This window comes from Schistocerca americana, chromosome 9 (assembly GCF_021461395.2).
Source record: "Schistocerca americana isolate TAMUIC-IGC-003095 chromosome 9, iqSchAmer2.1, whole genome shotgun sequence".
Classification (NCBI taxonomy): Eukaryota; Metazoa; Arthropoda; class Insecta; order Orthoptera; family Acrididae; genus Schistocerca; species Schistocerca americana.
In genome coordinates, this window is record NC_060127.1 from 155,208,308 (window position 1) to 155,224,502 (window position 16,195).

Below are 16,195 nucleotides of genomic sequence, written 5' to 3' on the forward strand. Positions count from 1 at the left end.
GCTTTAAACCATTTGTTAACATCCATGAAAATATCATTAGCATATCTTTCTAGAACTACACTGGACATACTATTTATTGCAGTACTTGTGTTATCTGCAAACAAAACGAACTCTGCATCTGGCAGTGTAACTGATGAGAAATCATTAATGTACACAAGAAAAAGCAACAGTCCTAAGATGGATCCTTGTGGGACACCACATGTAATTTCTTCCCATTCTGATGATGACTGATGACTTAATTCACTAGTCCCTTGTACTGACACCCTTTGTTTCCTGTTAGCTTGGTATGACATGAACCATTTTGCAGCACTGCCCATGACGACATAGAATTCTAATTTATTTAAAAGGATGTTGTGGTTAACACAATCAAATTCCTTTGACAAATCACAGAAAATACCTGCTGCTTGTAATTTGTTATTTAATGAATTAAGTACATTTTCACTGTAGGTGTAAATAGCCTTCTCGATATCAGAACCCTTCAGAAATCCAAACTCTGTTCTTGATAATATGTTATTTGTGGTCAGATGGTTGAGAAGCTGCTTGTACATTACTTTTTCTAACATTTTTGAGAATGCTGGCAAAAGTGACATCGGTCTGTAGTTTGATGGTATCTCTTTATCCCCTTTCTTCAATAGAGGCTTAACATCTGCTATTTTAGCCAGTCAGGAAATGTCCCAGTTATAATTGACTGGTTACACAAGTAACTTAGAATTGTACTAAACTCACAAGAACATGCCTTAATTAACTTTGTTGATATTCCATTGTAACCACTAGAATGCTTTGTTTTCAAAGATTTTATTATGGAAGTTATTTCTTTTGGTGAAGTGACTGACATATTCATGTAGCTGAAGCTATTTGTAAACGCTAGTTTCAGATATTCAAGGGCATTATTTGCTGATCCTAACAATCCCATTCTATCAGTAACGGATATAAAGTACTTGTTAAATAGATTTGCCACACTATGCCTATCAGTTACTAATGTGTCATCTACCCTTCATGCTATTTGCTCCTGTTCCTTTCTGGTTCTACCAGTCTCCTCTTTCACTATATCCCATATTGTTTTTATTTTGTTCCCTGACATTGCTATCTTCTTCTCGTAGTGCATTTGTTTAGATGTCTGAATTACTTTCTTTAATATTTTACAGTATTCCTTGTATTTAGCTAAATCATCAGTATTGGAGCTATTCTTGGTCGACAGATACATTTCCCTTTTTGTGTTACAGATAGATTACAGTTAGCGGAGAATAATTGCGAGGCTAATGTGAATTAAACTATGAATTTCTGAACCACTATAAACTGATATGTGCGGTTCGAAGAGCCCATCCATTGGTTAACATTCTAATGGTGTCCTTTAGTTGCCGTCTGCATTCCTTTGTGATATGTCATTTGACATTTCAGCATGTAGAGTGGCCCAATTCAGATGTCTTAATAAGCTGTTTTGAAACAGCAATTTGCAGTATACCGGTACTCCAAGTGAAACAGTTATTTCCATTTCTTGATTAAAAGTGATTACAGTGTAAGGAAACAGTTTACATCTGGATGATTGTACAATTTCCTTTAAATTGTGAGTCTTTTCACGCCATGCATAGGGAATATAATTTTCACCTGCTTCAGGCCATTCATTTGATTGAGAATTACATAATGATTGGAGGGAAGATGAAGTTTTATGTTAACCACCGGCAGAAATAACAAAATACATAGGATGTCCCAGGAATTCTGAATAATCATTCATGTCATATTCCTGAATATTGACATTTCCACCTGGGACACCCTGAACTGCTCTCTTCACAGTCCTCACCCAAGACATGTTGGCGTGAGAAAAAAGAATGGAGTCACTTTATTTGGGCCTCTCTCATAAAGCATTCAGCATAAACATAAAAACAAGGATTCACCAGTTGCACGAACATTGTTACTTCATTAATACATAGAAAGATGCCGCTTAAAGTAAGCTTCACTATTTGCTATATTTGTCAGGGGGACACTTTTTTTTCCAACGTGTATCCAGATTGCCACCTTTTTGTTTTTCCTTGCATCCAATTTACTGGAGCAGTGAGAGGTTGCATAAGAATTCTATCCGCTCTGCCCTCTCATGTCCAGATGATACATTCATTGACTTGCTGCTTTTTACCCTTAAAAACTGAATTACCTGGTTCTTTCCCCTTACATCACAACTCTGAACAGTAAAATCTCTGTACTTGCTTTGTTCTCTCTCAGATGTGAGTAATTAGTCTCAATCTAGCAGTGGCAGTAACAGTTTCGAAAAAAAAAAGTGACTTACTTTTTTTTCCCTGGCCCTTCAATACTGTAATCGTTGTTTTACCCATGGCTCACTTTTTGATTCTTGCAGTACCAAGACAACTTTGTTGCAGCTGTCACTGGTATTTTTTGCTTTCATTCCTTGGAAGCACCTTTTGTGAAGTTTCTAATCTCATTAGAAAATGGCCTTAGTAATACTAATGACAAGAGTTACCTAAATGCATACACCTGTCCTACAGAGCAACTACTTCTGGCAGTAGCACTGATGAACTGTGCACCGGAACTGTTGTTTCTTATTGATGTGATGAGTGTCTGTAGTTGGTTTGATGATTTATTACGAAATTTGCCATATAGCTGGCTGATGGATGAGAAAATATTAAGGACCTATTCAGCTGAATGAAGTAAAATGTTGCAGCAGCAATACACACACAAAAAAAACCTTGGCTGATAATTTATGACATGATGGCAGTACAGATATTACGTAGTAAGAGATGACCAGCCAAGATTGCTACCATTACACATGGAACAGTTTTGCATGTCTCAACACAAGCCTTAGAATGTACTAAGTTTGTTGATAAATTTTCGACTATTTAGCACCACCATCATATCACACTGCATAACACAACTTAATACGATCAACACTGACTTGACCAGAGAGAGGGTAAAGACACACGTGTATTCCACAGATAATTTCTCTACCATTCCACAGCACAGAATGTTAAGTTACCTATGCATTCTTTTATCTTTACCTTACAGAAACTATTCAGTAAACAAGGTTTAAAGCATCTCTTCTGAACAAAGTACTGTATTTGTTCTGTTCCTTTATTTTTCCTCAACAACTTGATATTACCCATAATGTGCTAAAAATTCTGTGGATAGTTTTAATCACAATAAATTACTATGTATGTAATAAGGTGCTGGCTGCATGGTACATCAAGAATTAAAAATAAATAATTTGGAATTTTACAAAGTGCTGTGAAGGTAAATTGGTAAGTTCCTTCAGCACAACATCATCAACACTTAGAGCACCTTGCTTCTGAAATAACTGTTTCAAGACAAGTTTTTCATTGTTAAGCACCTGAATCACACTTTAAAAGAGAATCTTGTGTGCACAGTTTGCTTCCTGTTATAAGTAAACTGAAAGTTGTAGTCAATTACAAGACATCACAATGAATATTGTCAAAGATAGTTACATGAATTAATCTTTCACACGGAAGTGCAGTGTTTTACAACTCCCTAGAATATTAAAAGCATGCATAAGTGGGACTAACCCAGCACATTACTTTTCTCAGGCAACTCTTACCTGCTGAGCTACCAAGACAACTGGATCCATGCCATATACTTCTACCATATGAATCTCTTGGCAGTTCTCCACAGAGGATTCTCACAGTGTGCTATACACACAACTTGGGATAACCTCTGGTAGTTCATGCTTGAGAACAGACAGAAATGTTGGGGACAAAGTTCAACAAGCGCCTTGAGGAGTTATCAAATAGCCTAATGATTAAGGCATCTGTCCCCGACAGGTAGAAAAGCCACTATTGAGTTCCAGTTTCTGCCCCATCAGTTTTTCATTTCAGGTGCTTTTAATTCGCTTCATACTAAAAGAAATTATCTTGTTTCATAAACAAGAAAGTGCACTACTTACAGTATTTCTCAGAAATACTTGTATTTTCTCAGTGTGTAACCTGTTAGGAATTTATTTTTGGCCTTCAATTAAATCAGTGCAATTAGATCTGTATCAAAGTCGTCAGGCCTGAGTGTCACATGAAGTTATTCCAATTGTTTCCCACTGTGACATTTAAAGGGAAAGAGCGGTTTATTTGGATGGGGAGCCGATGATCAGGTTCGCCAATTCTCACATGAATGTTAGCTTTTCTAAACTACGCTCTCAAACCATACCACAAATACTTGCACTCTCATTGATTCAGTACTTTGCAATCTCCAAACATCAGCGTACCAATAAAATAGAGTGTGTGTGTGTGTGTGTGTGTGTGTGTGTGTGTGTGTGTGTGTGTGTGTGTGTGTGTGATACCAAAAACTCATTTTCCTGGTGTGTGTTCATTGTAACAGGCAACAGGCAACAGCAATTCCTACCACAGATGGATTTCATGTCTAGCTGCATGGCGTATTATTTTATCATGGCAGATTTTTTTTGTTTACTTTTCACTCATTTCTGCAATTATCTGTGCACAATGCAGGTTTAGGTACTTCATTTGGATAAAGAGTGTGGTGTCCAAAAGGAAAGGAAATTGTTAAATAAAAACAATAATTTAATCAAAATGCTATAAAATTATATTCATCCACTTTATAAATATTTCATTCATTGCATACACACTGAGCTTGTGCACATATTAAACGTCTATAAATAATGACATTTTACATGAGTTGTATATTGCAGATACAATAATACACAATATACAATTATGTCAGACTAAGTAACACACAATCTGATGACATCCAAACTCCTTAAATGAGCCACAAAAACGAAACAAAAAAAACTTTCCCAATGCAAAATTGTAATATAGTGCCAAGCAAACATAAATACAATTGTGGTTTCACAGGTTCAGCTTTTTAATTAAATATTTTAATGAGATAATAATCTGATAAATATATTTTATTCATATAAATAAGTCACATAAATATAACATTGTGTAAACACAAGAACAAAAAATACCCCCCATCCCATTACTTAAAAAATTATAAAAACTAAGTTTTCATTTTGTGGAAAGGAGTGTGTTGTTGCTACAACATCATCACTGAAAGTTAAATGACTGCATTAACGCATTCCCAAACTGAATTGAAGAATAGTAACATACTAACATTCTGCAAGCAACATATTCGAACTTCACTCCCTTTAAAGATAATAAATAAATAGAATTCAGTACATTTAAATTTGTACAGATTTTATTTCTTCAGCCTTTCACATCATTTTGCATGCAAAACTATCCACTTTATCATTAATAAATAAGAAACTTACATTTGAATCAATATAATTAAAAAACAAAGTTCATGATGTCATTATGAAATAAATATGTTTAAATAATGCTCAGATATTTTAAAAATGGAATGAAAATGTTGTCTGTACATAAAATAAATAAAACAATACAAGAACCCAAATGACTTCACACAAATATTTAAATGAGCTTTTCAAAACATGAAAAGGAGAAATTTGTCAATATTGCTGTTTGGACTTCCCTCAAATATTAGAAGCGGAACAAAAATTTTGAGGCAATTTTTTTTAATTAAATAAAGTCTTGCCAGTCAATTCTATACCTTCCAAATACCATAACAGATCAACACACAATATAATTTCTTTCCACAAGGCACATTTTCATTAGTCAGTTCAGTAGCATAATCACTTCCAAAACTAGTGCCACAACAGTCACTTCTAACAGCATTTTGTTAACCAGAATTTTCAGATACTCATTACATCAAGAATAAGATAACTATAAATAATGAAAGTCCAAAGCATCATAGAAAGAGAAAGAAAATAATGTTATGCATCATGTAACAGCATCAAAATATAATTTAATGTGTATAAATTAAATAATGTGGCACCCCACTTTCACATATATATGTATACATAATATATTATATTTATAATAAAACATTCTCCTCCAATTTAGTACAGTATCAGAAAGACAGCAGGTTTATGTACAATGTGGTATACAAAGTTTTGTACAACTGAATCTTATTATCAGTCTGTTCAAGGAGAGGAAACAAAAATTAAAACTCAAAGCAATACTGTAACCATAAATAAAATGAATGTACAGAAGTTTCCTGTTTGGAATGTTGCTGATTTCTCATTTGAAAACTAACCAGATTTCAGCAACGTTTGGTCCTCATCCATGCTAGAGACACTATAATACCGGATAATTACAATCTATCAGTCTATAGTTCAATAGTGTGTAAAAAATCTGATACACTGAGAAATTTAGAAAATATCGCGTGCTTCTGATTCAAGCACTTTTATGTGCAGATATACACATTCATGAAAAATTATTATTGCAGGCATTTATGATATGCACACTGCCAAATTTCTTTGATATGAAGGTTAGTTGCAGCTGAAACATCAATATAAAAATAAGTCTACTACTAAATATTTTTCTTCCTCTTATGGCTTAATTATCACACCAGAAATATAGTATATGCCTCGGCTATTGCCTCTCTTACTTCTACACTGGCTAATTTATTGTAACTGTTTTTCCATGCAATGAAATATACACATGTTTATATATATATATAAACACACAAAAATATTTTACTGTACAAGAATGCATGTATAGCGTCAAGTGCATGAATTTTATTCCCAGGGATTTCAGACCCGGATCTCAAAAGAGAATCTTAATCATATTAAACTGGTACAGTATTAGTCAAAAAGGCACTTAGATCTTAAAAATAAATGGTGTTTATTGCTGCCTATAGGGAATTATTTGTTTCATTGCTGCTGAGTGTCTCAAACAACTGCACATATATGAGAGAGAATGTGGAATGTTGAAGAAATGTGCATGGAAGACATTGTTACTTGCCAAACTTTGAAAATTTGATGTACTAGTTTCAAGAAACTCAACAACCATTTTCAATCTGGCTCAGTTGTTAAGTTTCACAAGACTAGTACATTAAATTACACTTCATGACCAGTTTACTACATCAATAGCAAAACAAAACAACTGGAGAAACAAACCACTGAATTGAGTATACATCATGTGCACGGTAAACGAAGTACACTTATTTACATTTAACGAACCTCAAGATAAATAAAAAAATCTTATTTAAATGCCCAAGAATCATCACAGCAAATGGTAAAAGGCATCTAGTTTCTGCCATTAAGCATGTCAAAAGAAAGGGAAGTAATGTGAGAGTGTTACTGATCTTCGTGGCAGAGGGAAAGGATAATTCCACATTCTCCCTCAAACGAAACTTACCCAACCTCTGTATTTCTGGGATGGTTCTTTAGGATTCAGATAATGTCGTCCTCTCCCTCTGTGCCCCTCCCCCTTATTGCCCACCAGCCAAAAGCTCTGACATGGCAGCAACCCTTCTGAAGACCGGCAGGCGCGTCTCCGGTGATGGACGGAAGCACGCCGGAAGAGTCTGCAGCGAAGGCGCCGCAGTGGATGGCGGCTGCGTGAATACCATGTTGAAAGTGAAAGCATCGGTCGGAGACTGCGGCACGGCAGGAGAGGTGGCAGCTGGTGGTGAGGACGGCTTGCTGCCTGGTGGGGGTGAAGTAGAGGTGGACGATGCAGAGGCGACGCCCAATGCAGCAACCAGCGGGCTTCCGGGGGCCAGTGGGCTGCCAGGAGCTAGTGGGCTTCCAGGAGCTAGAGGACTACCTGGTGCTAGTGGGCTACCCGGAGCCACTGGAGTGACAGGTGACACTGGAGAAACCAGCAGGGGTGACTGTGGAGGAGAAGCTATGGTCTTGGGGCGGGCCTCATCAGCATTATGTATGAAGTGACAGCGCGGCCCATATGGGCAGAAACCAATCGTATGGAAAGTGCGACAGAGCTCCGTCTTGTACTTGGGGTGTCTAGCAAGCGAGCGCAGCTCGCGGGCACCGTGCGCGAACTGGCACTTGTCCCCATACTTGCAGGAGCCATTTTCCTCAAAGGGGCGGCAGAGCTCTGTCTTGTAGCGAGAAGTATTGACGGCTGCAGAGGCAGAGGCGGCAGATGCAGGCTCTGACTGGCTACGATCCAGCTTGCGGTGTGGTTGGGGCTGCGGCGTTTGGGCACCACTCACTGGCCCGTGCGAGTCCCCACTCAGAGGGTTGGAGCTGCGGCGGTAGACGCCACCCTTGCCACACAGCACCACAGGGCAGCCCAAGTTTGTAGGGCTGCTGCATGTGCTGCCACCAGAAGAGCTGGATGCTGAAGACGGAGGCGGGGACGACCCGCCAGCCTTGCTGCTGCTGCTGCTGCTGCCGGAGCTCGTGGTGCTCGCTGCACTAGACGCGGCTGAACTTCCGCTGCTCATCCCGTGGCTCTGCAAAAATACAAACGCCAACACTTCAGCACACTGCGTGAAACTGTTGTTAAAACAAATATCATGTAGTAAGGCTAGTTCAAAGTCACTTTCAAATACTGAAGGATCATGTTACTGTGTAACTAGTAACTGTGTGAGCCAACAATGGCCCAATTTCCTCTGTTGGGTAAACGTTAGTATCAAACCTATAATGTAGGGATTACTGTATAAGAATGTTTATGCTATGCTATTTCTCAAATGCACTGTTTCCTTCATTTAGCTATCAGTGCCACACCACAGATCCATTAATTTTTGCTCCAATCCCTGGTCAGTACATCACATTTATCACTTCCTTCACCTCAGTGTGTTTGTTAATGTGAAAAACTGCTGGTTTCATTTTAGTTCGGAGCCCACATTACGCTGTTGGTCATCTGTAACTGGCCAGATAAGTCAGTTCGCAGGTCACTGGAACGGAACATACCATCTCCCTTAGGACCATGCCTAGGAAAGTGCTGCGGTGTTCAATCTTCAAATTAATGGCAGTTTTAGCCTTTTCTACCATATAGCGTAACAGTCAAAAATGGAGGTTTCTTGACTGCAATAATAAAATTATAATGCAACCATCATTGTCATTCGCCATTATTTTTCAGCAATCCATTACAGTATCTGCCCATGTTCACCTGCTGATGACTGCAACCAACAGCTGAACCAGTAACTTGTGATTGTTGTAAGTGAATGAACACTATACAAGGTATCTCTCTACCTTCAACTCTTTAGTCATTTTCACCCTACTGTTCACTGCTTCACAATTATCAAGCAATCCATGACAATTTTAACATTTTCACCTGGATATCTTTCATAACCGTGCAGTAGAAACAACTTGAGCAACAGTGTTTAAGCCTATTCTGAATCTTTGAATCCTCTAACCACGAAGGCTTTTTGCATTTGGTGTTAATATGTACAAATACGAACTACTCGTAGACCAAAAGATGTATGTGTGGTTAAAATGAGAAACCTACCACTCTGCCCAAACAGCAAAACAATTAATTAAAAGGACGAAAAGATAACACCATGGGGCATCATTAGGCTTGAGAGTTAGCTTGTCAATCACGGATGGTGACAAAGAATTGTCACGTAGTTCTCAGTACACACAACATTTTCTGGCTGTAGAATGTTGCTGCCTGTGAAAGGTGTAACTGCTTGACAATTCTCAGCGTTCTTGAAGTGCATATTGTACATAGTTATTAAAATTATGACCTGGTGCTCTGTCCCTTAAAATCAAAATTTAACAGCAGTATAATTTACTTTAAGTGGTTCCTCTTATTTCTGTTTTACGTGAGCATCTTTCTAGTCAAAATAGATACTCACAGCGACCATGAGTCAAGTGCCTACAAGGAAATCAGCCAGAAATCACATAGTACAGTTAAGAGGTCAATAACCAATTAATTGAACGAAGTGCACGTTCTAACATACGCTGTATACTCCACGCGCAGAAACAGAGGTACTGTGGTGTTATTTGCTAACATCTAAACTTCATCAATTTTTTAGGCCCTCATTTTACACTGATGTGCTTTTGTGCTTGCCTTCTTTTCGTTACTTACTGAAAATGTTACTCGATGTCTCGATATTGCTTCCGAAAGTGTTCTCCCACAAGAAACTAAATACCCTGGACACGAAAAACGGATTTATGTTTTACAACACACAAAAAATCGATCTGTCCATAAAATACGAATTTTAATAGATAAACTGTTCTAATTGGAAATTGTTTCAACTAAGACAAATGTCGATTGCAGGCAATGAAATCGTTGTAACTCTATGTTGTTAAATTTTGCAGGTGATGCAGAACCGTTTTCTTAAAAAATAATGTAATGTGATACAGGAAGATGCTACATTTTGCAACTGTACAGGACGAATCTAGTTATTGACAGAACAGAGAAATCCACGCATTTTGAAATATCTTTGACTATGGAGTTACTGGGTATTAAAAGTAGGGTTTTCACAGGCAAGTGGAGTTAGGTTTTCACTGCCTAATATCGAGATATTGAAGAATTACTTCTTTGACATTTGGCATTTGCAGAAAAGATACAAATAACAAAATTAAGAAGACGCCATTTACTGCCCACTATATATCGCTTTTTGTGTTTGTACATATTTTGTCGTGCAAATAAATGTATGTTGAGACTCTTAACATTAGTAAACGCCAGGGACGCTGTAGGATACATTTGCCACATGTCGTAAATTGAGAAGTCGCTAGTGTAAATATTGCTCAAGCTTGATGTCATTTGTAGTATTCGATTCAGATGGAAAATGAAATTCCTCTTAGGCTGCCCCTACGAAGTGGTTGAGGCCACGTGGCCTGCTGGTCCCGGGTTCGTTCCCCGCCCACGGCCGACGGTTGTTTTGCTTGCTGTGCCGGCGCTACCCGGACTAACCAGTTCCGCCGGCCGCCGTACAAGGCAGGGCCTCCCGTTCACCATTACCGCCGAGCCAGCCAGCACTTGGGTGAAGCGTTGCGGGCAACCACTGTTCGCCTCTAACATTGTCTTACGGAAACCACCATCTGAGAAACGTGGAGGTTGTAATTCATCTCGATATTCCCGCCTATCGGTAACTGACGATGCAAAAACAAGAACGGTACTGCAGTTTATGTTACGGCATCGCAAGACTCCACTGCTAAAAACCCAAAACAGATCGTACAGTTACCCCCATGTATCAAATGAACAGGCGTTTTTCAATTTTTTTGTGGATCTTCCTCCAAGTATGACTGTCGACACAAATCAAACTTCGCTTCTCTTGCTCTTCTCTTAAGAAATTACTGTTTACTTCTTTTACGCTACATTATCATTGCAATATTGCATAGTAACATGTGCTCTCAATAATCGTCAATGGAAACTAATGTCCATTGGTAAGAGTTGTTGTTACACAGAATTGATCTCGCCGTTCAGCTCAGGTCACAAATTAATCTTAAAATCGAACTTAACACAGTAGGTAGGTAGGTCGTCGAGCTAAGTGATGTCAGAGTCTTACAGTTCTCAAATGAGTCATTCCCGCCTGCTATTGCTCGGGCACGGCGTTTGAATTCACGGACTAACGAAATGTACCTGGCAGTAAGAAATTGGAGGCCTACAAATACTCGGCGCGAACCAGGCACGACCTGCATCCGGGAAAGAAAACATAGTGAGTGCGCTTACAAAGAAATTCGTCTGTGGTATAGGTCTACAGGAGGAGTTGTCCAGATAAATTATTTTGGATTCCGAACTTGCGTTCCTACCTGCAACTTTATTGCAACGTTATTGGTAAAATGACGGTTATTTGTTGATGCACACTGAGCGCCTTCCTGGGCCACACTGGCAGATTTAATGATAGATAATAAAAGTTCAATTTTTCTCTTAGTGTCGTACGTATGAATAACGTCTACATACAGGGTGAAGGTGCAGTTATGCTAAATTAGAAAGGTACCTACAAGATGACTGTGGGTGAATACCAATACTGCTCACTTTTGTTGTATCAATACTGTTTGTGGGAAATTATTTCATGAGGCAGTGAGTGGAGAAATGCAAAATATTTTAGAAAGTAGATTCGTTTGTTTCCAACACTAGGAATTATAGATTAAGTAGCTGAACTTGAGATGTTTCTTACGGTTCAAGTCTTCGGGAATATGTTTGTACATGCAAAAATTTGTTCCACTCTACGCTGTTGAATGAGTACTGTACATGCGAGCAATGAAGCATTTCCGTCACCCTGAGTCCGCTGTGGATCACGTATTGGAGGAAATCGGAAACGACAGAGTCGACCAGAGTCAGACACAATCTGCGTAACAAAGTGTTTCACACAGCAACTGAACCATTTCGTGGACTGCTCGTTACCCTGTAATACACACTACAAGCATCAGCCCTATTTATTACTAAGTTTCTATTTACGTAGAAGGTAAAAATGATGGTCCAGCTTAAAGTGTTTCGATAATTTATCTGCAACCCTTACTATAGAAGCAATTAAGTGCCACTATGTGGCGACTAGATGCGGGCAAATTTTTGTGGTAAGGTCTCATGGGACCTAACTGCTGAGGTCATCGGTTCCTATGTGGGCAAGAAACCACGAATGCTGCGAATCGGAAGTGATTGAGAAGTGGCAGTTTAAGCAATTATTTTCAGTATCCGGCTGTGATTTCAGTCAGAACTACAAGTCAAATTGCAATGAAGTAGCTTTACACGGCGTGTGCCAATCTGTCGGCCGAAGTTCGCACTCATGAGAACCTTGTGCCACGCTATCGAGTACCGACTGTTACAATGCTAAGATAACATTCAATGTTGTGAGCAATCGGTTGGCCGACGTTCGTACTTCGTTCTCAGAACCTCGTGTCTCACGCTATCAATGTATAATTGAATTATGATCGAAGAAACGAGCCAAGACGTTAATTGTCTCTGATAATTTTACACTTTGTGTTTTACAAGGCAACAGAGCTGCGTGTGATACGGGACCCCCCCCCCCCCCTCTTCCCCCTGAATAGCTTGGTTGTTGACAGACCGGGTTTAACTGAAAGGTGATTATTTGGTTGAGAGTTGGCGACACCAACGATTGTGCATGCTAAATAAAGGTACCGGTAACAGATCACACTGTAGGATAGTCTAATGTTTAACTTTCCAGGTATATCTGAACACAAGCAAACGCGCTTTTCACCATAAAAACAACTGAACGGTCAATTTAAAAAAATTATACTGGATTAGTGTACAAGTCATCGAAAGTATTTTGATGCGTATTGTAAAGAAACATCGTACATCAACTGCGAGAAATGCACAGGGGTCCACTATGTAACTTTAACCAGATGTTTGACAGTAATGTTTTATATTAGAATACACACGTAAGCTGTGTGTATCCTGTCCACTTAACTGGAATACCCGCACTTCCCACTCTTTCATATAGTCAACCTTTAAGACACACAATCAAGTTTTTATCAATAACTACGTGGCAGAAAACTTTGACACATCGGACAACTCTGACAAGGGCAGAAAGCAATTTTCATTGTACGTTCACTGGGAGAGCCACCGCTCAGGACCGGTCTTCTGCTGCTGCTGCTGCTGCTGCAAGGTCGCATCGCTCCCTCGTGAGCTTTCACTGCCACCGTCGCCCGCAACGCCTCCGCACTTTCTACAGCGACCACGACCAGCCGCTTTCCACCAGCTACATCCCACGCACAGCTCTGCCTAGGGCCGCGAGCAACACCCGAGACACATCATGCTTTCATTTAAATCAGTCGCCATCCGACGTCCGAAGTTTCGACCTGGTCGCGACAAGTAGTGTGTGCATGTAGCCGCCACGGCTAACCACTCGCCCGTGACCGTAGAAAATCGCTCTGAACAGCTACAGGAATGACGCAAAAATCTGGAATCACATATACTATAGATCTCTACCACTAACCCCTCCTCCCCCCAATTCCTTTAAGATTCTAACACCCATGCATAACATTGCTTTCAACGTGTATTACAAATGAGCTAATGTGTCAAATATTTGACGTTGGGCATGTACGCATCAAAAAGAACAGAAAAGCTTCAAATTAAACGGCGTGAATCAAAAGAATCATCCGATTTGGCACGTGCATATTTCTGAAACTAACATATACATAATTCATTGCTTTTTTGATGAACGGGAAACCCAAAAAGTTTTTCCCCCCACACCTATTAAAAGGTGTTCAATACCCCGCCCTGAAATGCACGGCACATGTCAATGCGGTATTCAAACTGTTCCCACACTGAAGCGGCCATGCCTTTAGTTGAAGCTCCCGCAGCTGCTGTTCATACGATGTCTCTGTTCATTCACTGTTGTCGGTAACGGAGGCACAAAATGGTTCAAATGGCTGTAAGCACTATGGGACTTAACGTCTGAGGTTATCAAGTCCCCTAGACTTAACCGAAGAACATCATACACATCCATGCCCGAGGCAGGATTCGAACCTGCGACCGTAACAGCAGCAGCAGCGCGGTTCTGGACTGAAGCGCCTAGAACAGAGGCACATGAGCAGATTCTTTCATAACCCCCCCCCCCCCCAACAAGAAATAATCACATAGTCAGGTCCGGTGACCCTGGAGGCCAGTAACGTAAGGTGCGATCGATCCATCGTTCAGTAATCCTTTGATTTAAAAATTCACGCACTTCCGGATGCCATTGTAGCAGTGTCCCATCCTGTTGGTAAATGAAGTCGCTTTCTGTTGTCCCGACACCATTTTTACTAGAACTTAACTGGACAACTGTAGATGCATTCTTAGTGCTAGATAGGGGAGTTTTCAAATTCCGCTGGAAGCACATTGGTCACACTGAAGTAGGCGCACAGTGCTGCTACCTTGCGGGAACCATGTAAAACTAGAGTTTGTTCTTGCCGACAGTTCAGTTCACGCACATACATCAAATAACATAATAGTTGTCATTTTTTAATCAGATGGTTCTTTTTGATATACCCTGTACTTGTTTGTTGGAAGTGACAAGTGCCCTTATTATCAAACCCTGGGTGAATATATTCCGGGTAGTTTGCGCTCGCTCAGTTTTTAAGCAAAAGCTAGTTTTTCACCTATCTCCACCTCTATGAACGTCATATCTGCTGCTGAACTGTGTGCTGTAGATGATATAACTCAGCACGTAAATTCAGTGCTATATGTGAGTACTGTCAGCGAAGTGTGTCGCGATTGGGTTTCCAGTAAGGAAGTAGTAAATTGAAACACGGTATCTGCTGCTGAAGTTAAAGTGTGCGATGAACTTTTTCCTCTCATATATGTGGAGGGGATTGGTGTCCGCGAGTAGTAGTTTCGCAAATATTTTGAAATTGTGTGTAAAGTTCGTTGTGCTCTCACTCTCCAATACTGGATGGGTACAGTCTGGGTAATCCGTGCGCTGAGTCCACTGTTTACAAGTGTAATACTTATTACGTTGATACATTTACTGTGACATAGTGACTCTTAATAAAAAATAAGACAGCATTTTAATATTTTAAATTCTGTCAATTATATGAAATGCTGAAAATAAAATTTTTGTTGCTTCTGGAAGCCCTTGGATAGGCAACCTGCAACTGGGAATGGTTGACTGTACCCCGTGTTAGTCTTTTAGTAATTTAGATAGCGTCTCCAACAGTATCAAAAATCTGCTTTCGATTTTAGTTAGGACCGCGGTTGTGAAATTTTCTTTATTCACGGCTGAAATTATCTGCTGTACACATAAACAGTTTTTTTTTGTTTATTCACTTCATGTCGCTAGGTGTGCATTCACCCATCTTTTTCAACGACTGTGGCAGTTTCCAGTGGCTAATCACCTGAACCGTAATGTTAATAATAGTGGGGTCTTCCCTCTTATTTGTGGTCAAAACGCAACGCGTCTTTGTGTTGGTCACTTATTAGACAGTCGCTAAAGCAAGGGTTGACCCTCCGTATCGAGAAGTTGCTTATATGAAGGTTGGTCAAAATGAAAGGGAGGGGAAACTGCGGGCGCAAAACCAGTCTCAGCCCGTCACTGAGGTACTTTGCGTATCTGCAAGGCATAGTATGAACTGCATTTTCTCTACTGTTTCTGGTCTCGGAATTCTCAATGGACAGTTTTCGAATCACCCCTCTGCTGTGTATGTTCTAACGAAATGTCGGTCGGTTTTATTTTAGCAATACCGTACAGTGTACAACGATACTGCCCACGAACCGCCTGAGGGTGCTTCCACCGTTAATCACGAACCGTAACGGTCCTTTGGGTACGTACGGCCGACGCTACTTTCACGTGTGACTATTCTCGATCACATTAAACGTCGCGTTCTGTTTCATTTGCAATCCCACGCACAATGGGCAACTGACAGACTTTGCTATTAATGTATTAAATATGTTACTGATCCCCTTTTGGCAATTCAAAGAATTCCCACCGGCGCATTCCGGGGCCTGCACGGTGCTGCCTCCTGGGCGGCTTCGCGGTGAACTTCGTTTATATCCTTCCCATTCTGTCTCGC

The 16,195-nt window shown here is 39.9% G+C and overlaps 1 protein-coding gene across 2 annotated transcripts in view; it reads right to left on the reverse strand.

The window, feature by feature from the left end:
• Window positions 1–4,528: 4,528 nt before the first annotated feature.
• Window positions 4,529–16,195, reverse strand: part of LOC124551158 (mRNA decay activator protein ZFP36L1) — a 177,799-nt gene continuing 166,132 nt past the window's right edge. For both annotated transcript variants that reach the window (XM_047126127.1, XM_047126126.1), the window contains exon 2: window positions 4,529–8,247. In XM_047126127.1, coding sequence (XP_046982083.1) covers window positions 7,258–8,247 — 990 coding nt within the window. In that variant the 3' untranslated portion in view covers window positions 4,529–7,257. The remainder of the gene's footprint in view (window positions 8,248–16,195) is intronic.